Source organism: Penicillium crustosum (genome assembly GCF_028827405.1).
Source record: "Penicillium crustosum strain IBT 35664 chromosome Unknown utg000001l_segment0_segment0, whole genome shotgun sequence".
NCBI classification, from domain to species: domain Eukaryota; kingdom Fungi; phylum Ascomycota; class Eurotiomycetes; order Eurotiales; family Aspergillaceae; genus Penicillium; species Penicillium crustosum.
Window position 1 is genome coordinate 4,785,396 of NW_026623122.1, and position 23,189 is coordinate 4,808,584.

General features: G+C 50.0%; 10 protein-coding genes across 10 annotated transcripts; 2 read left to right on the forward strand and 8 right to left on the reverse strand.

Moving 5' to 3' along the window:
• Positions 1-115: 115 nt before the first annotated feature.
• Positions 116-4,728, reverse strand: N7487_001784 (sister chromatid cohesion factor PDS5; the record flags this gene model as incomplete). The annotated part of the gene is made up of 2 exons (XM_056869532.1): positions 4,371-4,728; positions 116-4,294 (listed from the first exon to the last, which is right to left on the reverse strand). Exons 1-2 carry the CDS (start codon positions 4,704-4,706, stop codon positions 116-118), a joined length of 4,515 nt encoding a protein of 1,504 aa, XP_056734316.1. The 5' UTR covers positions 4,707-4,728.
• Positions 4,729-5,464: 736 nt separating this feature from the next.
• On the reverse strand, positions 5,465-7,116 carry N7487_001785 (MFS transporter; the record flags this gene model as incomplete). The annotated part of the gene is made up of 2 exons (XM_056869533.1): positions 5,465-6,362; positions 6,443-7,116. 2 exons carry the CDS (start codon positions 7,114-7,116, stop codon positions 5,465-5,467), a joined length of 1,572 nt encoding a protein of 523 aa, XP_056734317.1.
• A 1,190-nt stretch (positions 7,117-8,306) lies between these two features.
• On the reverse strand, positions 8,307-11,341 carry cdc48 (AAA family ATPase CDC48). The gene is made up of 6 exons (XM_056869534.1): positions 11,084-11,341; positions 11,004-11,031; positions 10,892-10,947; positions 10,585-10,834; positions 9,027-10,518; positions 8,307-8,964 (listed from the first exon to the last, which is right to left on the reverse strand). Exons 1-6 carry the CDS (start codon positions 11,131-11,133, stop codon positions 8,378-8,380), a joined length of 2,463 nt encoding a protein of 820 aa, XP_056734318.1. The 5' UTR covers positions 11,134-11,341; the 3' UTR covers positions 8,307-8,377.
• A 677-nt stretch (positions 11,342-12,018) lies between these two features.
• Positions 12,019-13,017, reverse strand: N7487_001787 (uncharacterized protein; the record flags this gene model as incomplete). The annotated part of the gene is made up of 2 exons (XM_056869535.1): positions 12,019-12,796; positions 12,881-13,017. 2 exons carry the CDS (start codon positions 13,015-13,017, stop codon positions 12,019-12,021), a joined length of 915 nt encoding a protein of 304 aa, XP_056734319.1.
• A 580-nt stretch (positions 13,018-13,597) lies between these two features.
• Positions 13,598-14,245, reverse strand: N7487_001788 (uncharacterized protein; the record flags this gene model as incomplete). The annotated part of the gene is made up of 1 exon (XM_056869536.1): positions 13,598-14,245. One exon carries the CDS (start codon positions 14,243-14,245, stop codon positions 13,598-13,600), a length of 648 nt encoding a protein of 215 aa, XP_056734320.1.
• A 16-nt stretch (positions 14,246-14,261) lies between these two features.
• N7487_001789 (uncharacterized protein) lies at positions 14,262-14,615 on the reverse strand (the record flags this gene model as incomplete). The annotated part of the gene is made up of 1 exon (XM_056869537.1): positions 14,262-14,615. The coding sequence occupies one exon, from the start codon at positions 14,613-14,615 to the stop codon at positions 14,262-14,264; it is 354 nt and encodes a 117-aa protein (XP_056734321.1).
• Positions 14,616-16,236: 1,621 nt separating this feature from the next.
• N7487_001790 (Mpv17/PMP22 family protein) lies at positions 16,237-17,146 on the forward strand (the record flags this gene model as incomplete). The annotated part of the gene is made up of 4 exons (XM_056869538.1): positions 16,237-16,359; positions 16,428-16,703; positions 16,769-17,035; positions 17,096-17,146. 4 exons carry the CDS (start codon positions 16,237-16,239, stop codon positions 17,144-17,146), a joined length of 717 nt encoding a protein of 238 aa, XP_056734322.1.
• Positions 17,147-17,764: 618 nt separating this feature from the next.
• N7487_001791 (DCN1 family protein) lies at positions 17,765-19,180 on the reverse strand (the record flags this gene model as incomplete). Its single annotated transcript, XM_056869539.1, has 5 exons — positions 17,765-18,197; positions 18,286-18,460; positions 18,524-18,597; positions 18,941-18,984; positions 19,097-19,180. The coding sequence occupies 5 exons, from the start codon at positions 19,178-19,180 to the stop codon at positions 17,765-17,767; spliced, it is 810 nt and encodes a 269-aa protein (XP_056734323.1).
• Positions 19,181-19,628: 448 nt separating this feature from the next.
• N7487_001792 (ribosome biosynthesis protein NIP7) lies at positions 19,629-20,686 on the reverse strand. The gene is made up of 7 exons (XM_056869540.1): positions 20,611-20,686; positions 20,343-20,555; positions 20,224-20,286; positions 20,136-20,162; positions 19,891-20,073; positions 19,809-19,835; positions 19,629-19,752 (listed from the first exon to the last, which is right to left on the reverse strand). Exons 1-7 carry the CDS (start codon positions 20,626-20,628, stop codon positions 19,729-19,731), a joined length of 555 nt encoding a protein of 184 aa, XP_056734324.1. The 5' UTR covers positions 20,629-20,686; the 3' UTR covers positions 19,629-19,728.
• A 220-nt stretch (positions 20,687-20,906) lies between these two features.
• On the forward strand, positions 20,907-22,979 carry N7487_001793 (nuclear export protein Noc3; the record flags this gene model as incomplete). The annotated part of the gene is made up of 1 exon (XM_056869541.1): positions 20,907-22,979. The coding sequence occupies one exon, from the start codon at positions 20,907-20,909 to the stop codon at positions 22,977-22,979; it is 2,073 nt and encodes a 690-aa protein (XP_056734325.1).
• Between the last annotated feature and the right edge of the window lie 210 nt (positions 22,980-23,189).

Here is a 23,189-nt window from a genome sequence, read left to right on the forward strand (position 1 = left end):
CTCATAAATAAATGACCATTGGAGGCGTGTCTGGGACGAAATGAGAGACATGGCTCGTATGTAAACACACCGCTGGACGGGGCCATGCTATGTCCCAGTAGCCCACCGGAGGTTTCTATCCACGACGAGAAGAGCGTCGCGAAGGCAAGCTGGCTGCCTCAGGCTTCTTTGCTTCAGGTTTCTTTGCTTCAGGCTTCTTGGCATCGCCCTTCGCAGGAGTGGCCTTTCCGCCTCGCTTCTTTGCAGATGGAGGAGGCGGCGGCGGCGGCGGCGGCGTGGGTTCCTTCTCACTGACCTCAGGCTCATCTTCCTCAGAGAGTTCTTGGTCGTTGTCCGTTTCATGAGTTTCTTCGTTCTCACTTTCCTCCTCCGCTTCATCTTCGCCGTCGTCTTTTTCTTCGGGTTGATCCCACTCTGCCATCTCCATATCGGCATCATCGCTGTCATTGTCGATATAGCTAACTTCCGGCTTCGTGGTGCCTCGAACACTGCGTCTGCGAGACGAAGCAGGCGTAGTGCCTCCAGCACCTCCGTCAGAAGACCAGCCATCGTCGTTCTTTGATTTCCGTTTCGACTTGGCTGCACTGATCGATGATGTGGACTTGCGGGCGGGACGAGCAGACTTTTCCTTGCGGGCCTTTTTGGACACCGAGGTTTTTCCGTTCGCATCGAGAGACTCGGGTTTTCGCTTCTTGCTTGATCCGCTCTGTGAAGCGTGGGTAGAGTTACTCCTTGGCTTCATTGCAATTCGTACGACGCGATCAAGCAGATCATCCAACTCATCTGGAAGGAAGTTCTTGTCGGCGACGTCTTGGGCTTCGCGGTGACTGCTCATGGAGGTGAAGAGGGAGCTTGGGACTCCCATCTTTCCAGGGTACGTTTGCAAGATGTTGGTTGCGCCGGCGGCACCGCCAAACTTGTGCTGTTGGGAGTAGACATCTGCGAAACGGCGAATAGTTGCTTGCGCCAGATCTGAGAGAGTGTGGAGGCGGGTGGAGATCTCGTCTGATTTGGTGATGCCATCGCGGAATTGCTTGACGCGCTGTCCGACGTGGAAAATCAATGACATGTTGTGTTCATTAGCAACTGCGGAGAGGTAGAAAAGGATATATTGAGAGAAGTCGGTCAGATCGCCGAGTTTGGTTGCCTCATCCAGATCCTCAGACGGGTAATCAGGGTGGTAGGCAAGCAAAGAAAGGAGACGCGAGAAGATCAACTCCATGACCATGGTCTGTTCCGTCCGTTTCCCACTGGCTTGCGCCTGTTGGGCGAAGTATGCCGCACGGGACCGCAGCCATGTAAGCGTGCTCTCTTTTAGACTATGAACAGGTTCGAAAGCAAGCAAACAGGGGACAATGTACCATCGGTGGCTCAAATGTGACTTTTGGACGAGTTTCTTCTTTAGGTGGTTGATGAATCCACTCCGCACCTGCAAGAGTGGATCCTGAGCAACCAAAGCGACTGCATTGAAATCAGACGGCGTCAACAGACCGTCGCAGACAGTGCTAGAAGCACAGAGCTTAAGCAATGACTTGGCAGCCAGGAGGCGAAGGCGAGATTTTTGGGCTGCAGGGGTATCTTTCTTCTTCGAGATCTCGCCTTCGCCGACCACTAACTTATTCAAGGTTTCGTAGACAGGCTTTGCGTGGGCACGGAAGTCAGCTTCATTGTCTGCTCCGTCCTTTGCCCGAAGGCGGTTGACAATGATTTTCAATGCCCATTCTTTAGCCTTGGTCTCATCATCAACTGTTTCTGACCAGTTGTATTCAGAGTCTGGTTCGGGTGTGCGATTGGTGAGTAGGATTTGGTTGATGGCAATCGAAATAATAGCATCGCTTTCTTCATCTGCTTCTCTCGGTGCAAGGAGGTTCAGCTGCGACAGAGCAGCCAGGCGAGTGAGGAATCGATCAGATCCGTACGTCCACTTTGCAACGCACTTATGTACCAAATCCTTCGCATACATCTCTTTTCGGTCAGCTGTGGCCATGAGAATTGACACGGCATGTTTCGCAGAATGCGGTGATGAACTATAAAGGGCGTAGTTGGACAGAGCCTGGAAGAACTTGCGCTCTTTGGGGAGTTTAGCAGGAAGCTTTTTAGCGAAACCAGCACAAGCCTTCAAAATGTCTTCAGCACTACCATCACCGGCGGAGGAAGCCTTGGGGGCTTGAGCCTCAAGGTCTTTGCACATCTCTTGGACCTGTGCCTCTAGAACTTCTGGATTTTGAGATGAGATTTGCTTTAACATCTCTTGTGCAGCATTGGCTAATCCATTCTCATCTGTTCGGGACAAACTCATGATTGCTGGGATGTGGCTCCGGTTGAAGATCAAAGACCCACATCGATACACAAGAGGAGTCAATGTTTCCAGCAGGGGAGAGTTGTTTGCACTCTGGACCCGCCGTTGGAGTTCTTTCGTGGCCTTGACAACAGTGCGATAATCACTCACAGCAGCCATGGTGAAGCGAATCAGCTGATAGCTTCGTCGATCATGCACCTTGGCGAACTTCCACAAATCTGCTGATGCGCGTGAGGCATCTGGGAAGGTCTTGGATAATGAATCAATGATCTTGGACAATTGTGTCTTAATCTGTTCCTCGTCCTTATCGACAACGCCACCATTGTACTTCTCACAGGCCTCTAGGTAAAGCGTCACTGCCGATCTCATCGACAATTGACGGGCCAACATAACGAAAAAGACTCGTCTCGCCTTTTCATCCAGCCCTCGGAGCAAGGTAAGAATTCGGCGAACGCGAATCTTGTCAACATCTGTCTCTTGCTCGGGTTCGGATGCCTGGCTATCCTTCTGCTTCTGTGATTGGTTCGAGCTGCCTCGAGCAAGTTTCGCTTTGATAGGGGGATAAGGAAGTGGCAGAAGTGTCTCAAACAAGACGCGGTCGATCAGAATATGAATTTCTTGATCATTGGTGTAAAATGCATCAAATATCTTGGATGGTGCATCTTTGAGAAGGGACACGACGGGCTCTGTATTTTGCTCAATGTCACCAGCAGCCACGGCCCACATGCGAGCCAAAATCTTCATGGCATGCTCACGTACATGCGGTTTGCGATCCTTGACTCGCTCGGCAAGAATAGCAAGAACCGAGTCTGGTGATGAACAGCCACCATCCACACTTAGCTTGTGGACGATTTGAGAAAGCCCAAATTGCCCGACGGTATCAACTGCAGCCACACGAACTTTCTCATCAACGTCGCGGAGCATCGAGGCCAGGTTTCTGACAAGATTGTGTTCTTCGTTTTCGTGGAGGCCAGAGCCTCCAGCTGAGGTTAGCAGGATTCGCCCCACAACTGTGACCCAGGCAGCACGGACTGATGGTGTCTTGTCAAGACGACGGCTCAAGAAGGCCTCATAGGCCGAATTGTGGACTTGAGAGAAAGGCTTGGGGGATACGGGAGTCAACAAAACATTGGGCTGGGGAATGGTCTTGTCATAATCCACTAGTGACACTGGTGGGTAGGTTGTAGGGTCCATGGGGGGAGGGGGTGGGGGACCTGCAACACCGATTCCAGCCGCGAGGTCTCCGATCGTCTGAGTGGCCAATAAACGTAGGGCCACCGATTCTGCAGAGAGTTCGGCCTCGATCTGCGGAATGACATTCTGCAGGACCTCTGGACACGCACGCCAAAGCTCCCGGATCAGACGGTGCGCCTTGCTCAATTCCTTAATATCCTCTCCCTCCTCATCGGAGTCATCGAGATTGGGTTTGCGAGCATGCTTAGAGCCATTCGTCTGGCCAGCTGGTACAGACGCATCGATGATGACATTGTTAAAGTACTGGCTGATGTGACTAGTCATTCGTTCCGGGCAGGCCTGGCAGATAGCCTTGGCCATGTTATAGGCAGCTGGGTAGTCCTTCAGTAGAAGGGTGTCCTGCTTGGCGTCAAGCGGCGCATCTGGTCGCTTTCCCTTCTTGTTAGAGTTGTCCAACACTCGGGGGTCGACTCGGAGGAATTGGGCGACGATAATGTCCACCACCTCAGGGGCCAACACGAGGGATTCATCGATCACGGTGACGAGTACTCGGGTCATGTCAAACTCGACATTCTTAGCCACCTCCTCACCGGTGGATGCTTTCGAAGAACCCGAAACGATGTCGAAGCAGCCCGTAAACAACGGGATAATAAGCGAGTCCGGGTGATCCAGATCGACCATCAAAACCACACTCTTCACCTCAGCGAGAGATCCCAGGACGTAGATATGCTGGGCATTGTAGGCGTTGGACGGATCGGCCAAAGCGGGGATAATCGAGGACACGATACATGTGAATATGTCCTAAGTTGGCCTCAGTCAGTACATTCTATGATCGCATAAACAAAACACATATTTTTTGTCTCTTCAATTGCCGCACCTTCAGTTGATTGCGCGTAAAAGGCGCGTCTGGTGCGCATAGTCGCAATACATCAACGATACAGCACGTAGCCCACGCTCTGACACCCTTATCCTTGTGGGCAAGCAAGTTCCCACTGGCGAGTTCCTGTGACACTTTCCGTAGCGATTCCTTATCAATTTCCTCTTGGTCGAGTTTGCGGAGTTCCTGCGCGAGAGTCTGGAGACGTTCGAGGAGATCTGCGATGGGGATGGCGGAGCGCCCCACGCGCCATGAGAGCGGCTGGTTGAAGGACAGACTGCGAAGCCCCGAGTCTTCCTCCACCTCTGGAGGACCTGGGCGAGAGCGCGAAGGCATCGTGGATGGTCGCAGTTCTCACATGGACTGGGGAGGTGGAGAGTTTCGACTCGGGAGTTTGGGTGGAGGCTGACCGCCCAGGACGCGTCGCACGGGACCGCGTCCTGCCCTACAAAGTTGGTGCTACAGATGTCATAAGGTACATTATGATATCATGTTTTATTTACTTTAATGAATGTGCTGGGTCTACAACTCATGCCATATCCATTGTTCATATCAATCTCATATGGGGCTTATCTTGCATTTGTTGGTCTTAGAAGCCTTCTTTCAGGGAAGACAAGACTCTCCAGAGCTTCGGTAAGAAACAAAAGTACACTGCATAACAACAGACTTTAAACGGTTTCTATATATAAACCATAAACAGTCTAGAGAAAACACTGCTAGTCGAGGAATATAGAATATATAAAAGATAGCCAAAAAAAACAACACCCAAGATCCTATTGTCAGTGGGTATCATGTCTACGTCCTTTTCGGCCCATAATAGAGCAGCCTTCGGGTGATGGGAGGTTGAACACCCACTCTGTCCGGATAAATTGCAACGTTAGGTATATAGAGGCCCAATGGTAGAGTAGAGATATTAATAATATTGATTAAACTATGCGAGCTCTTGTGATAAAACAGCCGAGTAGGTCTCATGTAACAAAAGCGACCTGACTTCCCAAAATTTCCGTTATAACAATGCATGTAAAAAGCAAAATCCTAAATCTATATATGTAATGCTTTTGCGCCTGAAAATGAGAGACAAGTAGATCAGTCACCTAGAACTTAGGACTGAACTTGCTCATAGCCCGGATCCTAGAGCCATAGATAAAGAACAAAATAGGAATGGGAATCATAGCCACAGTAATGAAACCCAGAACACTAGATGCCCAAGCCACACCTAGATCTCGGTACATTTGCGTAGCAAAGAGCGGGAACGCGCCACCCATGGTTGAACGGATGAGGGTGTTTGCCGCGATGGCGGAGTTGGCGAACATCATGTACACATCAATGATGTAGTTGAGACCCTGCATGAAAATAACCAAGATGCCCAGACCGATAGGAACACCGGCAATGACCTGCGGCACCCAGGAGATATGTGGGCTGGAAGTCCAGCCGAACCAGAACAGACCGATTGGCAGCAACACAGAGGCGATCATCATTGGTACGAGACGTTCTTCGGGAACGACCTTGCCGTGCTTTGCAAGTTTGCGGGCGAAACGAGTCTTTGTGGTGTATATGATGAGAGAGGCACCTAAGAAAACGCCAATAATAATGCCGATGAATGGGAGGGCAGCTACGCCTTCGTGGGTCCAGCCGCGAATTTCGCCAAAAGAATATGGGTAGGCCTCGAAGAAAAGGTAGAGGATTCCGTAAACTAGGGCGAGGTAGACGGTCATGGCGAGCAGGATCGGCTCTAGCACGAGCATCTGGAAGGGTCGGAAAAGGTACTTGGTAACGATATCTGACATCGTGGGCTTGTGCAGATCCAAGAAGGCATGGAGGTCCGAGTTGTTGGTTTCAATACGTAGACGGGCAGCTCTCCTTTGCAAGAGGACAGGGCCGTAGGTCTCGGGAACGACAAAGAAAGCAACTATACCGAAGAAGCCGGATGCAATTAGGGTGATCCATGCGGTCCAGCGCCAGCCAAGGTGTGAATCTGTGAGGAAACCACCACTGAAAAATGTTAGTTTTCTCGATAATGCCTTGGGGGATGTTCTTCTAGGATATTCCGAAGAAGCAATTTAAGTACTCACACAATTGGACCAAGAACAGGTCCCATGAAAGTAGCCGAGCTGAAGAGAGCGATAGCCACAGCTCGGTCCACCGGGTTCCAAATATCAGCTAGGGCACCGCCAACGACGGCCAGAGGCGAGCAGCCAAAGACACCCATGAGAAATCGGCAGACCAGAATGGTTTCGAGATTCGTAGCAACAGCCACGGGGATCTGGAAGATAGCGAAGATGGCGTAGCCTGAGAACAGCGGGATGCGACGACCGTATAGCTCACTCAGCGGTGCCCAGCACAGCGGACCTAGAGCGAAACCAAAAACAACCAGACTGGTACCGAGAATCATTACTTCGGTTGACACATTGAACTCTTTCGCAGTCACCAGGGTCGCAGTCGAAAAGACGCTGGATGCAAAGGTGATCCATACGGTCATGGTGGACATGGTCAGTGTGATGACCCATTTGCGCAGATTAGTATAGTTCTGGGGGTGCTCGGGGTCATCTTTGCCATCCCAGTCGACAAGGTTTGGATCTGCGCTGGGTGCCTCGGGCTTTTGTGGTGTTTCGACTGCATTCTCGATATCGACATCTGTTTCGCTCTTATCGCGAACATTGTCGGTGATACCCCCCTCGATGGAACCATGTTGTTCCATGCTAAGGCGGGGTGTAGTTGTAGTCGAGTCAAATGGTTGGGGACTCATGATTGCTCCAAATACCTATATATGTATAGGTAGGTGGGTGTGCAAGACTGTCTAGGTGGAATATGAGAGAAAACAATGGGAAAGAACCTCTCGACATAGGGGCCATATAAACCCTGGGCCCATAATATAACCAACATCGCAAATGTTCCAGAAGGGGACAGACACGGAGATAAACCGTCAAAGCTTTGTAAAAAAAAAAGTCGTGGAGACCAGCTTATTCGCTAGATGTATAATATCGGCCGTTCGCTCTCCACTATATCCGTAGTGGACTTCCCGAGAAACCTCCCCTGGGGGCCAAACTAAATGGATGCGTCATGCTCTTGAGTCAGCCCGATGATAGTCCATGGGTCTTGTCTGGCATCTACAACTTATGCGCCTGACTAACTCATGTCCATGTCCATCCCGGACGATCAAATCATTGACACCGAGGGGTATGTATTGTATACCCATGTCACCATGTGGACGCCCATCTATGGGGACGCTAGATTACAAACAAGAATTGGGCCAAAAAACACCAAAAAAAAACCCACAAAACCCCTAGAAGCTTGAGCCCATGGACTCCATGAAAAATTAGCCCATGGACCAGTCAAATCACGCAAAAGCACGAGATGCGTAGTTCAGTCTCACGTTCGCTCTCGGCTCCAGCCAAGCACCGACAAAAAGTGGAGATGCCGGCTCAAGGCCGAGAGCGAAGTGCCGACCAAATCAGTTGAAGTTATATTGTCCGATTGTCCGTCCGATTGTCCGAGTGTCCGAGTCTGGCATATTATTGTTAGTTATACGGAGTAATCATTCGTTTATAAGCAGTATGAACAACGTGAGTACACCGTAGCTATGTAGAGTTACACGTGACTAGTTCGAGTTCTTACTCCAAGGTACAACCGGCTATTATTTTTACCGTCAACAGTGGCCTCTTATACATCTAGATAATAAGCTTGATTTGCAATATTGAGCAGTCAAGAAAAGGGCGGGCCATCCATTGTACATCAAAAGCAAACTCACAATACGATAAAACTTTACAAGAACCCCGATGAACGTAAGAGATTTCTCCACCTGTATTGGCTATTATGGCACATTGTATGTGGGCGAAAACAGGAAGAAACGAATCGAAAAAAGGAAACCCCCATGAAAGCCCAGCAAACAGGCCCGAACTTCCACCGACGCGAAACGATCTATTCTTAAACGAATTCGGGCGTAGGAACCCGGGCATGGCTGAACTAAGGAAAATCAAGTCATGTCACCTGGAAGCAAAAAGAAGCGTTTAATCGTAGAGGCTGTCGTCATTGCCGGCTTCGCCGAAGGTATCGTTCTCCTGGACTTCACCAGCAGAGGGGAAGCGGAAGAAGCTGCCACCTCCGGTGTTCTTCAGACTCTGGGCGAAGGCCTCGTAGCGACGGATCTCGACGTCGCTGACGGAGCGGCGAGCGGACTTCATGGCCTCCTCGAAGTGAGCACGAGTAAGCTCAGGCACGGGGTCTTCCACATCCTCATCCTCCTCGGCCATCGTGATGTCCTCACCGGCGGCCTCGCGCTCCTTTTGGCGGTCGATGTCGGCAGAAATGGCCTGCTTGATGGCGAGCTTGACGGCACGCTGTGTCACGAAGCCGAGATCAGCACCGGAGAAGCCGTGAGTCTTGCTGGCAATGAAAGCAATGTCGACGTCACCGGCGACAGGAGTCTTGCGGAGCTGGGCCTTGAGGATACCCTCACGGGACTCCTGGTCAGGCAGGGGAACGTAGACCAGGGTGTCAAGACGACCAGGACGGACCAGAGCGGCATCGAGCTGCTCGGGACGGTTGGTAGCACCAATGACGAAGACGTTCTTCTTGGAAGTCATACCGTCCATCTCTGTTGGGGAATTAGTGATTATTCGGAGCAAAAACAAAAAGAATGTAACAGCGAAAACTTACCAGTAAGAAGTTGGTTGACAACACGGTCGGAGGCACCACCGGCATCACCGACGGAACCACCACGAGACTTGGCGATGGAATCCAGCTCGTCAAGGAAGACGACACAAGGAGCAGCAGCACGAGCCTTATCGAAGATGTCACGGATGTTGCTCTCGGACTCACCGAACCACATGCTCAATAGCTCAGGGCCCTTGACGGAGATAAAGTTGGCAGCACATTCGTTGGCAACAGCCTTGGCCAACATGGTCTTACCAGTACCAGGAGGACCATAAAACAGCACACCGCGAGAAGGTGAGAGACCGAACTTCTGGAACATCTCGGGGTGGTCCACGGGGTATTGGACACTTTCGACAAGCTCGCGCTTGACCTCCTCGAGACCACCAATGTCGTCCCAGCGAACGTTGGGAACTTCGACCACAGCAACCTCGCGGAGAGCGGAGGGGTTGGAGACGCCCAGGGCAAAGCGGAAGTTCTCCATGGTGACACCGAGAGCCTCAAGAACCTCGGCATCGATGGTGTCCTCATCAAGATCGATGAGATCCATCTTTTCACGGATCTGCTGCATAGCAGCCTCAGAGCAGAGGGAAGCAAGATCAGAACCGACGTAACCGTGGGTCTCAGCGGCAATGGTCTCCAGATCGACATCCTCGCCAAGCTTCATGTTCTTGGTGTGGATCTGCATGATCTCAAGACGGCCAGTTGGGTCGGGAATACCAATGTCGACCTCACGATCGAAACGGCCGAAGCGACGAAGAGCAGGATCAATGGAGTTAGGACGGTTGGTAGCGGCCATAACCACAACGTTGGAACGGGCCTTCATACCGTCCATGAGGGTGAGCAGCTGGGAAACGACACGGCGCTCGACCTCACCGTTGGTCTTCTCACGCTTGGGGGCAATGGAATCGATCTCATCAATGAAGATAATAGCGGGAGAGTTCTTCTCGGCCTCCTCGAAGGCCTTGCGTAGGTTGGACTCGGATTCACCAGCCATCTTTGACATGATCTCGGGACCGTTGATCAGGAAGAAGAAAGCACCAGTCTCGTTGGCAACAGCACGAGCCATCAGGGTCTTACCGGTACCGGGAGGACCGTACATGAGGATACCACGAGGCGGCTTAATACCAATGGACTTGAAGAGCTGAGGATGACGGAGAGGCAACTCGACCAATTCACGGATCTGAGCCATCTGCTTGCGGCATCCACCAATATCGTCGTAGCCAACCTCGTTGAGGTTACCCTCCTCATCCTCTCGTTGGATGGGCTCACCCTCGCAGTGAATAATTGTGTCTTGGGCAACAATGCCATATTCGGGAGGGTCGACCTCCACAACCTTAAATTCGATTTGTCTCATGCCACCTCGTACTGTGAACAAGTCACCCTGTCGGACTGGTCGGTAGGCCTCTCGGAAGTAGGGAGCGAGGTAGACATCGAAGAGAGAACCAGTCAGGCCCTCGATGGTATCGGCGATTGGAAGGACAGCAATGCGCTTGGCCTAGATCACAGAGATAGAATTAGCCAGTGGATTATGGTAAAAATGACGTGGAAATGCCCAACTTACATATTTGATATCGGGGCAAGGGTGCACAGTGATCATGTCGCCGTGCTTGACACGAAGGTTGTGACGCACAACACGGTTGATGCGGGCGCTTCCATCATCGAGATCGTCATCGGCGAGGACGATCAACACGGTATCCTTGCGCTTCTTGCCCTTCACGAGAACTGTATCACCACGGAAGAGCTGGAGGGTCTCCATGGTGTTGTTCGAGAGAGCAATCACCGAGTTATCATCGTTAACGGCATCGGTCACACTGCACGAAAACTGTCAGCTCCTTGCTCTCAACAGATATCTCTTATCAGCTACTCACATCAAGGAGTTGGGCTTCTTCTTCTTCTTCAAGATGGCGGTGGAGGTATCGAGCTCCTGCATTTTTTGTCAGTTCCGAGGCTTTTGTGAGCTGTCCTGTAGCCTATGCCTACCTCCTTCTTCTCAGCACCCGAGGCGTCCCTGGAGCCCGGTTAGCATACTCAGTAATCAAAAGTGTTCAAATAAAACTTACTGCAAGTGGACCCTCTTCTTGTCGTGAGTGTGATCCGGCTCGGAAGACATGATGGCCGTAAATAAGGTCGTGACGTTGATGGAAGCAAGCTTGAGTGAACAAAGGTGTCCAGTGCCCAGAAACAGGCGGAGCGAGACACGGATTTAAAATGGAACGAGATGTGAGTACTGGAAATGAAAAAATGAACCGATAGATCAGAATCAAAGAGCGAATCCGACGGCGGTAAAGTGGAGATAAAGGTAGGTAACAGGAATGATGATGTTGAGCTTCCTACCTCTGCTCTTAGAACTGATGATGATGACTTAAGCTCAGCGCTTATGTCATCGCGTTGTCCGCCACAACGAAGCGCATGGAACTCAGTCGATTGGGAGCCTTGATGCCTGGGGCAACAGCTGGTAACAGTTACAGTCAATATGGTTACCAAGGTCCTTACAATACTAACCCTGGCATGATTACAACCACAGCAATTATAAAGGGCAATCATACAGAAAGGCCACGGTGCACTTCCCTCAAAATTAAAGAAATTCCAACCCCATGTGGTTAGACTAAGACAAGGAACCCACGAAGTAATAAAGCCCATGCTCAGCACCATAGAAGCAATGCCAGACAACGTCGAATCTGCCAAGTCCTCATATGGAGCCCTGTTTAGCTTGTGCAAGTGCTTAGAGGATGTAGGAATGCCATACACTTAAAAGGAAATGGTATCTTTAGCAAAGGCTTAGATCGAAGGAAACGCCAACCCTGCTATATTCATTGGAGAGAATGTGTCAAGGCAGTTCTATATTTCGAAAAATCGGTGTAGGGCTATAAAATCCAAAAGCCAACAACAAACCATCCGCGCTGTCAACACCAGGTATATGTGCAAGTAGAAAGGGATTTGTACAAATAAGAAACGAAGGGGAAAAAACCGACGACCATCACAGGCAGTCCGATATCTATGCTTTAACACTTGCGGTTCCAGCCCAGCAGTCATGAAGACTCCAAGCCCCGGCACAGAAGCTGATAAGTCCGGTCAAGCTATCGGGAATACCAATGCCTTTCTCAACACACCAGTGCAGACACAATGGTGCCCATATGACATTATTCACCATGCTCTTTCGCCAAGCCCGGATCTCCAAACGTAGCGCTTCACTATCTTCAGCTTTGGTCTCTTTAGTCTCGACTGTGCCGGCAGCCGCTCGCTGTGCAGCTAACCGCTGTCTGCGCAGCACACTCTGGCGCCAGAGCACGAAGAACTGGAAGAAGATGTGCCCGAACCATCCACGAGTACTCCAAATATCCCATTTGGCAACGCCTCCGTATTTGTCCACGAAGCGCTTTGAGACAACGCCCTTGGATGCAAGGTACCCCACGTTCTCGAGAAGCTGGTAAATCACATTCGAGATGACCTGTAGGACGGTCAGAGCGTGGAGGATGGGGTCGGCTGGCGGTGATTTGAGGGTTTCAGCTCCCCAGATCCACAAAGGTAGCAGCCCAAACAGGCGTAAGTTGTATCTTGTCTCCGATGCGAGGGAGCAAAGGGCCGCGAATTTCGATTTTGACGACGCAGGAGTGACGTTCTTGGTGGGTACACGACCTTTCAACCGTGCAAGGATACCCAGTCTTGTTTGTAATGCTATCCAGGGCGCTGACGCAGTGAGGTGGTGCAGCATTGAGGCGACATAGTTGACAGTCGCTAGTACTCGCTCTTGTCCGTTTGCCTCCGAGAGTAATCTGCAGGAACGGTCAGCAATATTCTTAATCCGAGTCGAGCGCCGAAATCTCGGCCTGGCATATCAGGGTCGAAGGGGGCCTTACAGATCCAGCCGGCGGATTGTCACATCAGTTGTTGTCAAGGCGGCTAGCAGTTGTCGCTTCGCGCATGAGCTCCCGGCGGGGGCTTTCCCCGCCTGGATATCAGTTCCCTCGCCTGGAGGGTGTTCAGGGTCTGGCATGGTGTATGAATAGCATCAGAAAGAAAAAGAGAAATGGAATGAAACGAAATGTACTTGAGGTTGGGTGGAAGCGCACAAGCGGAACCGAGGCTCGGAACTTAAGGAAATTCGATCTAATCTCCGAGGGTTATCCCCCAGCATTTTAGTCATCGCCTAACTGCCTAGGTAGCTATACTTCGACTTGATTCATATAATAATAATTAATACAACTACATATCTCTCTTTTTTTTTTTTTTTTTTTTTTTTATCTTGCTAGTTTGTAGTATACTGCATCAATATGTACACAGGCAGGTCACCGGAAATGGTGCCCAGGTGTATCTTTTGGATATCTTAATCTGGTTGACGTACTTGGTTTGCTACATATACCTATGAGTGTTCAGAATACCTAATTTAATATTATTTACATTTACATTTATAAATTTAGATGTCAGTGACTTTTATTTCTACTTGATCATCCTTGAAAATTCTTCATTTTGGGGGAAAATCACCGGCTCTCACATGTGGAATCCGAGTTCCACCCTTCATCTCTCACATGTATATACATGCCCCCCACTCACCGACGCCTGACTGCGGCCTCACCTCACCTCCACCTCTTCCCCTGACTTCTTCCTCCCTTGAATGTAGGAAGGCAAGTATTTATATACCCCGCTGGGTCTGGGAGAGTGAAGATGATACGGGGCACAAGGGTTGAGAGTTCCTCATCAGACTCTTGCGGGATGGGGGTTTTGGTGAGGTAGGCAACGAAACGTAGAAGGGCACATCTCGCTGTCCACCTCCACCCCGTATCATCATCATCATCACCGCCCGCATTCCCATCGGTGGATATTGAACCATCCTCATATCCCCGGTCTGACATGACGGCCAACAGCCCGCGGATCCCTAACAATGCTTGAGGCTCATGGAAGCCTTCTGCCTCGTCATTCTCCAGAATATTCCTTCGATGACTGGTTGCTACCCCCACCTCAGAAAATGCGTCGCTGAATTTGCTTCTATCGTCGAAGGGATCTGCCGCGTCGTAATTGAGAACTCCGGTCGCTTGGTAGATCATCATCAGAATTTTCGGTGGCCAATCTATGTGCATGCTGGGAATTGTGGTATTCGATACTCTGTCGGCTTCTACCAGCCTAGCGAGCGGCGAGCAGGTTCTCAAATTGTCTGAGCGTCGAATCATGATTTTCGATATCGTGTTCGTTGTTCCTAGCTTGGTGGCTGGCGAGGGCATTGCCATGTCGTCTGACCATTCGTCAGTGACGGTATCGATTGACTAGGCGGCTGGCGAATTCACGAATCCGCCGACGGAACCCAAGTCCATCGTGGCGACCGGCGAATCCGACATTCTGGCGAACAAGGCCGAGGCCACCATGGCGAGTGGTCCACTCATGATTTCTGTGACGGCGCAATTGGAAGTACTGTTGAATATTGCCCACAAAGCCTGCGCCTTCATCGGGGCCTACATTAACTGCATCAGGTTCGTCGCTCTCGGTAGCGATGAGCGACAGAACTAGGGTGGGACTATCTCTGAAGTCGTCGCATCCCTCGACGATGTCTCGGGGCCCTTGTGACTCGGCTCGGAAACCAGAAGACTCCAGGACCTCCATGTTGGAGTGGCGCAAAGACATGTGGTGTCGCGTCGGGGTGTCTCGTCCCCGACAGATAAATTGTTGTGAATTGGAAAGAAAATATGAAGGGTAAGGTCTCGTGGATGTTTGCCAGAAGGACTGCACGCAAGAGAAGAGGAATTATTGGAGTCAAATTGATCAAGGACGAGATGGTATGAAATGGTGGAGAACAGATGGCATCAGGTGTGAGGAGCGGTCTATGGGTTGGTCCATCCATGACATCGTCGCTAAGTCCTTCGCTGAGTCGTTGAATTCGTTGGATTCGCTGAGTCGTTCGCTGGTTGATAGATGATCTGATGACATCGTGGTGCATGACAATAGCCCTGACGACAACACCGGCAACAACTCGCTGGTATGTTCCTTATATCCCAGGTGGCCATTTCCCCAGTGTCATATGCGAGCTTCCCATGGACCCATTGCTATTCGCTGGGAATATTATTCGAACGGCAGACAGCGCAGCCGTGGTGATAGTCATTTTTACGGCCCGGTATATGTCTGATATTGGGATCACCAATCTGTGCATGTATATTCGCTCCGGTCCTGTTGCTGCTCGCTGGTCTATCTATACATTTGGCTGAAATGTGGGACACGCCATAATCCATAAAAAGGTTGAGTGGCACAAAGGCTTGCTTTATACCTGTCAACCATGTGGGAATATGGTGATTCTCTTTTATTATTTTACCCCCGGAACCCTTTATGGGAAGAACATGGACTAGTAAACTGAATGTTAGATTCTCAGACTACTGCAGATCTATAGACATTGAAGATAAAGGCGCCAAAGGGTAATTGACAATTAAATTCTCAAACTTTACACAAGTATAACATGCAAGTATAGAATGTAATATATCTACATGTTGTACTCCATATAACTGACGGATATGTACCCTACAAACTAAACTGACAGGTCCCACATCTCTACATATGTATTCATTAAGTCTTGAGTAACCAGCTCAAATCAAACACAAACCACAAGAATCTTTGAAAAGGGACAATTCTCAAGTCTACATGGAGGTGAGAAGTGTCCTGTGGCCATTAAAGCCCTGGGCATTGTACCAAAAATAACAAATGGTAAAACTTCCAATATGGATAATTAGGATCTATATGGAAACCATATATCCACATACAACATGCTCGACAAAATGGTAACTAATAAGGGGTAACAGCCGTCAAAGCCCCCGGATTCAACCAAAAGCCGTCGGGGGTTTCCGATGTGCTCCGCCAATGGATCTCGCCGGGGATCCATCTGCCGATTGTTCGTATAGCCGTCTCCATTTCTAGGATATAATCTTCCGACAGAATTTATTTTTACATATATATACTTCAACAGAGTTGAGATATTTTGTGTGAGTTCTATATTGGAAGGCCTCGGCTGTCCTATCCTATCCCAGCCACCCTCGGGCCAACATCCAACATAAACAAACAAGACCCCCCCCGGTCTCACCCCCCATCCTCTTCTCAATTTCTCCACTTGGGCACCTTATCATCCATTACATATTAATCCTATTCAATTATTAACTTATTTTAGGAGCGTGTCTAATCTGAAGAGCCCTCCTGATCCCTCCAGAATCCTGTCCTCCCCCAACCCCCTCCGATCACCACAATGTCCGTTAAGTTCCAAGAGGAGACCGTCCGCACCGTCACGGGCGGCGGCAAGCCCGAGGACCTCGTGCACCGCGTCGGTGAACGATTGACCGGTGGAAAGACAGCGGCTGGGTATCTCCAGGTATGCAGCGTCCCCCCTCCTCCAATAACATCGAACCGACACTGATCCGAGGAATGGATCGTCAATAGGCCTACCTCCTCCAGCTCCAGAAGAACCCGCTGCGCACGAAGATGCTCACCTCCGGTGTGCTCTCCGGTCTGCAGGAACTGCTGGCTTCATGGATCGCCCACGATGTCGGCAAGCACGGCCACTACTTCAGCTCGCGCATCCCCAAGATGTCGCTGTACGGAATGTTCATCAGCGCCCCCCTCGGCCACGTCCTCATTGGCATCTTGCAGAAGATCTTCGCCGGCCGCACAAGTCTCAAGGCCAAGATTCTTCAGATTCTCGTTAGCAATCTGATTGTACGTCGTCGTCGCTGACATCACCTGACCCGCATGAGCTTCGCTAACGTCACCCATTTCCCCAGATCTCCCCCATCCAGAACAGCGTCTACCTGACGTCCATGGCTATTATTGCCGGTGCGCGCACCATCCACCAGGTTCGCGCGACCGTTAAGGCTGGATTCATGCCCGTCATGAAGGTCAGCTGGATCACCTCGCCCCTGTGCTTGGCCTTCGCCCAGAAGTTCCTCCCCGAGCACGCCTGGGTGCCCTTCTTCAACATTGTCGGATTCTTCATTGGAACCTACGTCAACACCCACACCAAGAAGAAGCGTCTGGAAGCTCTCCGGAAGGTATGATACAACTCGTTGGAATTGCGACAAATTGCGGCTCAATTGCTAATGACACGACAGCGTTACGACCAGCGTCGCGACCCCGGCTACGAGAAGCGCGACTTCCCTTAAATGGACCAAGCTCGCAATTGACTGCAAACACAACCGGACGTGTCGAAGACCTATGTGTGTCGTCTCTTTTGGCCCGTTTGCTGTCACCGATTTATCCTTTTCCTTTGTTTATTATTCTCCGGTGTTGATCTAAATCCATGTACACACCCCCTGTGCATCTTGATATGCCGCAGATATTTCCCCCTGATGTTATCACTCAATTTCATGACGAATGGCTTTATATCTTTCTCTTATTTCAATTCCACCCCTTGAAGATCGGTATTATTATACATATTTCTTTTTCTCCGTTTGAGCTAGTCGCACCATTGCTTCTACCTCTGCCAATCTATACTTCAATATACACATGCAAGTCGGGATAGATAAAACCAAAAGAAATGCAACCAGCCTTGACATGAAGCGGGTACACGTGGCCATCGTTGATTCAATCATAACTATAAAATATCCGAGACACAGGAAGGATGTTAGTGGATGATAGAAGTGGATAAGGTACAAGGAGACATGGATTATGAAGAGTAAATCATCTGTCATGCCACACAACACACCATGGCGCAACCTATCTGGAGACGAGCAGAAACAAATCCCTCATATCCAGAATCCACGAATAAACTAGATGTCACCTTATTCAACCTCCATCTCTGATCCCTTCCCCCGCTTAGCCTGCACCCAAGCAACAAAGTCATCCAGCGCACCAGGCCAAGCCCCATCAGGACTCCACCAGCCCATCTCCTCATCCTCGAGACTCTTGCGCATAAACACCTCAACCTGCTCCCACAGATCCTTATTAACAGGCTTTTTCCCGCGCTCTTCAAGGAACTCAATCCACCAATCCAGCCAGGGCGTCGTCGCCGTGTTCCACGCCACACCGCCATGATCAGTCGTGAAGAAGAGACGCCACTGCTCGGCGGCGATCTCGAATTGCAGGTTGCGCTGTCCTTGCATTCGTGAGAGCGGGAATGCGTATCTGTAGACTCGTCGGAAGAGGGATGGATCTTGTGGGATTCGCTCCCGTAGGAGCTTGGCGTGCGCTTGCATTTTTGGTATGGTGTCACAGCTTGTGGGTTGTTAGATTGTGTTGATATCATATTTGGGACGGTTGAGTCTGGGCTGGAGGGGGTCTTCATTGACAAAGTTGCACTTACCCAACTCCAAGCCATCCTTCCCTCCATCCTTCGCGGGTAAACTCGCCCATCGATGGTGATTTGAGGAGCTCGGCGATGGCTAGACAGGTCACTTCGTCGAGCTCGACCTTCAGATCACCGAGGAACTCTATTGCTCGTGTGATACCGATGGTATCTGGGCTTTCGACTGGGTCATCTGTGGTGATGTGAGTATGAGTATTTTCGGTATCAAAAGCATCAGTTTAGGGTGGGTAAGTACCTCGGTAGTGGTCGAAGGTCTTTGTAAGTTCTGAGGTTATACTTGCGGAGGTGCCAGACGCAGCGGCGAAGAAACTATTTCAATGGTAGCATTAGCTTTGGTGTGTTTCAAAGCGTGGACCATATATGATTTCGCTGGAGCAAGGTGATTGGGGATATTGTAGGGAATGACAAGCACTTCTTCTTCGTCTTCTTCACTCGAGGCATTTGGGATGATGATCGATGTAGCAAGAGGCCAAGAATTTCTCCAAGTGGGACTTAGACAAGCCCTGAGAAGAGAAGAACAAATGTTGAAGCTTTGATGCTCTAGCTATCTGTTGGCATCTCGGACCCAACACCACATGTCCAAGTAAAGGTTGGGGATAAATGAAACAAAGAGACACCAAAGTTTGACACAAGTGTGATGACAAGCACTTACGCATCAAGCGCGGGAGGTAAACTCCAACCACATGCTTTAAGGAACTATATCAGAAAGTTAGTCTGTTGATCCACGTGACCTGGCAGAAGTGTCTTAAAGATGTTCAAACAGATCGTATAAGGAAGAACATATCAGAAAAGCATGCAAGTTACTCACTTTAACAGCAACTGAGTCTTTTGTCTGCGTACAGCTGACAAAATCAGCGATTTGGTGTTTTTGGCTGGTTGTGTAGGGTGGCATGGTGGGGGTTGGCAATATTTGTGCCCACTACTACGCGCAGGCGAAATGCAATAAGTGGTAGAAACACGCTAGGGGATTGAAAGGGCGTGGTTTGTAGTGCTGGAGCGAGAGAATTTCTGTTTGGCCTGGAAGATACGAGAAACACCAGGGCTACGAGGTCTGTAGTGAGTTATCGTCCGGCGGCTTTCCAAGGTTGGATGGATTTGACCTCGCATCGTGCTGACTCATCACATCTCCGAAAAGTCCTATATCAACTATAACCTGAGCTATACATATCCATGGATGAACTTGGCAATGACTATTGATTTTCTTTATACATATTAGAAATGGATTTGTGTGTATTCAGAGTATATTTTCATATAGTAACCATTACAGAGAAGTTGTTGGTCAACATTTGCCATCAATTCATCACATTAGAAGCAATGAACACAGGTTTCGATGGGAAAAAGTACAGTCAACTTTTGTAAGATCAAATAGATCAGGTGAAACTCCCAAACGCCTTTTTGCGAGGTGCAAACATGTAAGATTCGGTGTCGTGTCGAATTTGCTTAGGTTGTGAACAAAGTATCCTCCTAATATAGATATTAGCAATTTGGTCCATGAGAATTTGAACATAGGCCCGACTCACCTCTCTAAGGTACTCTCCTGCATCGGCCTATTTATTCGGGTTAGTTAATGTAAGTAAGAGCACAGAGCCAAGTTCCACCTACCTGGCGATGAACCGCGATACTAGTAGGGTCCAATTTTGCGATCTGCGCGGATGACCTTGCTGTAACTCCGAAGCCCAGGGGGACATCGTTGGAGTCCATGATGATAACTCCGGCATTTTCTGGGACATCTTCACTGAAACGAGCCACATGGGCTTTTAGAACCGAACCGCCATAGAGCAGAGGCTAAGACTTGTTAGCAAGGGCCGCAGACCAGACCCTAACGGAAATTGGAATATCAAGCTTACCATCACTCCATTGGCTTTGATCCAGACCTGTGCCAGAAATATAGAGTCAGCATGATGTCTTGTTGCATGCCTGTATTGTTATACGTACCTTGTACCGGGCGTGTTGCGCCAGGAGATCCAGAGCTGTCAGGTTGATGCGGAACTTGCCCGTCTGTCAGAATGTTAGTATGGCTGACTAGAATAACAGCAGGGTTAATGGTAGCGGGCCTTAGTATATTTGCCTATCATAGTGCCGCATGAGAGTAACGCTTCGCGAGGGAATGAAACGCTCAGGTTGGCAATTTCCTTGTTCACATAGTAAACTCGGGATCCCTGCAGGCGGAAAACACTCATAGTTCCATCTTCGGCGGGGGTAATAAGAGAATTGAGACTGCGGCCGGTGTAGGAAGCTAGCTTCGTGAAGAGCGTCCGTGTCTCTTCCTAAAAGAGGCATGAGTTAGTCAAAGTAGTCAATGATAATGGCATAAGTACGCACTTCTGTGAGGGATCTCATATTGTCGGATATGAAGCTGAAGATATGACAAAAAGGTTGAGTAGCAACGAGCTTGTATTGACGGGAAGTGAGGAACAAGAAAAAAACTAAAGTCGGGCAATATCTCACCGCCAAGGAACGGACCTGAAATTTATAGCGACGGAACGGACATGAAGAGCCAATCAGAGCAATTATTGTCCTTCCGCCTAGAATTTTCGGGACCGCCTTTTCACTCTAAAGATCTTTTTTACTATTCTCCGCAGATTCCACCGTCAATCCCCCAAATCTCCAATTACAAAATGGCGCGTGGCCCAGAAGTGAAGCGGAGACGATTGAGTCCTCCAGCAGATGTTGAGGACTCTTCATCACGCTCCAAAGCCGAAGAGTGGGATGTTGAGCAAGACTACGAACGCCGCCCGCGCAAAAACGCCAAGAAAGCCGGCGAGAACGCACGACTGCCAATCAAGACCTCTGAAGGCTTCGTCCAGGCCGAAGCCCAGCCTGAAGACCAGGGTGAGGAAACCGACAGCTTCTTGGGTACCGATGATGATGAGGAGGAGGATGGATCCGAGGGTGAGGAGGACGGAGAAGAACCTGAGGAAGAAGCACCCAAGATTCCGGTGAAGGTACAAATCTTGCAGGCAAAGGAGGAGCTAGCGAAGATGGCAACTCTGATCAACGAGGATCCCGAAGAGCACATCTCTCTGTTCAAGACAATGGCCGAGATGGTGTCGAAGAAGTCCACACCTATCACGGTTAAGAAACTGGCCCTGGCTTCACAAGCGGCCATCTACAAGGATGTCATCCCAGGATACCGTATTCGTCCGCTGAGCGAAGAGGACCAGACTGGCAGGGTATCAAAAGAAGTGCGGAAGCTCCGAGACTTCGAACAGTCCCTTGTGTCAGGATATCGAGCCTATGTTCAGAAGCTTGCTACGCTCGTAAAGCCGGCTAAAGGAGATGACCCCACAGATCCTGGACTGAGGAGTTTCGCACTTTCAATGGCATGCACTATGCTCTTGGCCGTGCCACACTTCAACTTCCGCAGTGAGCTTCTGAAGATTTTGGTTAACCGCCTGGCACGGAGACAGCTTGACGCGGACTACGTCAAGTGCCGTGAAACTATGGAAGAGGTTTTTGCCAAAGATGACGATGGAACTGTTTCCCTCGAAGCTGTTCGTTTGCTCGCAAAGATGTTGAAGGCCAGAGACTTTCACATCCACCCCAGTGTCTTAGACACATTCCTCCATCTTCGTTTGCTCGGCGAGTTCCACTTGAAGGCGTCCCGAGACCGCGTTGACCGGGAAGAAGAAGAAGCCCCCAAAGGGAAGAAGCAAAAGCAAAAGCGCGAATTCCGCACAAAGCGAGAGCGCAAGGTTCAGAAGGAGCGGAAGGAAGTCGAGAAGGATATGCGACAAGCAGACGCAGTGGTATCGCACGAACAAAGAGACAAGAACCAGGCCGAAACACTAAAGCTTGTGTTCGGACTCTATTTCCGCATTCTCAAGCTCCGCATTCCCGCATTGATGGGTTCTGTGCTTGAGGGTTTGGCCAAATACGCCCACCTTATCAATCAGGACTTCTTCGGTGATTTGCTCGAAGCCCTGAAAGACCTAATCAACCACGCCGAGCGCGAGGAAATGGGTGTGGAAGGCGACCAGGAAGTCGTCAACGAGGAGGACGACGACGAAGACGAAGACAATGCCACAATTGCCGAAAGCGCAGCCCGTGATGCTCGCCGAAGGACGCTACTCTGCACTGTGACTGCTTTCGCCCTTCTGGAAGGCCAAGAAGCCAGCAAAGCAGCCGCAGGTCTTCACCTCGACCTGACCTTCTTTATCAAGCACCTTTACCGATCCCTCTACTCTCTCTCTATGAACCCAGACGTCGAGTTCAACCCTGACACAGCCCTCCGTCTCCCCGACCCCAACTCCTCCGCAGAAGGCAAACAACTCTCCGAGTCCCGCTCCAAGAACAAGGTCAACTTCCAGACCCCGATGGTCCTCCTCCTCCGCTGCTTGCAGCCAACCCTGCTATCCCGCGCACACGGCACCCCACCCCCAAGCCGACTTGCCAGTTTCTCCAAGCGTCTCATGACGACTTCCCTCCAGTTGCCGGAGAAGTCTGCCCTTGCGACTCTTGCGCTCATGAACCAGGTCTCGAAATATCATGGTCGTCGTATCTCTTCGCTATGGCATACGGAGGAGCGTAAGGGTGATGGTGTGTTCAATGCTTTTGCTGCTGATATTGAAGCTACCAACGTCTTTGCTGGTTCGGTATGGGAGGGTGAACTGTTGCGTCTGCATTACTGTCCACAGGTGCGAGAGTCGGCCATCGAGATTGAAAAGATGATGATCTCCTCTTCTAAGTAAATACTGTTTTGATTAATTTTACATGCACATTCCGCTACAATCTACACTTCTTGGGAATTGTAATCAAACATCTTCATTGACATAACAAAATCTAACAAATTTGACCCCATGTCCTCCAAATCAAACAATGAGACGACCACTTGTACATTCCTTTTTTTTTTTTTTCTTTTTTGGGGGTTACTTTTTTTTGAGGGTTTTCGTTTTAAATTT

What these genes read in the sequence shown, in the direction of transcription:
- cdc48 (XM_056869534.1), bottom strand. Translation starts at nt 11,133, where the DNA reads ATGTCTTCCGAGCCGGATCACACTCACGACAAGAAGAGGGTCCACTTG. An exon ending in CTTGCCCCGATATCAAATAT is followed by an intron (nt 10,519 to 10,584) that starts GTAAGTTGGGCA and finishes TCTGTGATCTAG; the next exon opens with GCCAAGCGCATTGCTGTCCT. An exon ending in TGTCAACCAACTTCTTACTG is followed by an intron (nt 8,965 to 9,026) that starts GTAAGTTTTCGC and finishes ATTCCCCAACAG; the next exon opens with AGATGGACGGTATGACTTCC.
- N7487_001792 (XM_056869540.1), bottom strand. An exon ending in TGATAGGCAAATATACTAAG is followed by an intron (nt 20,287 to 20,342) that starts GCCCGCTACCAT and finishes ACATTCTGACAG; the next exon opens with ACGGGCAAGTTCCGCATCAA. An exon ending in TCAAAGCCAATGGAGTGATG is followed by an intron (nt 20,074 to 20,135) that starts GTAAGCTTGATA and finishes AACAAGTCTTAG; the next exon opens with CCTCTGCTCTATGGCGGTTC.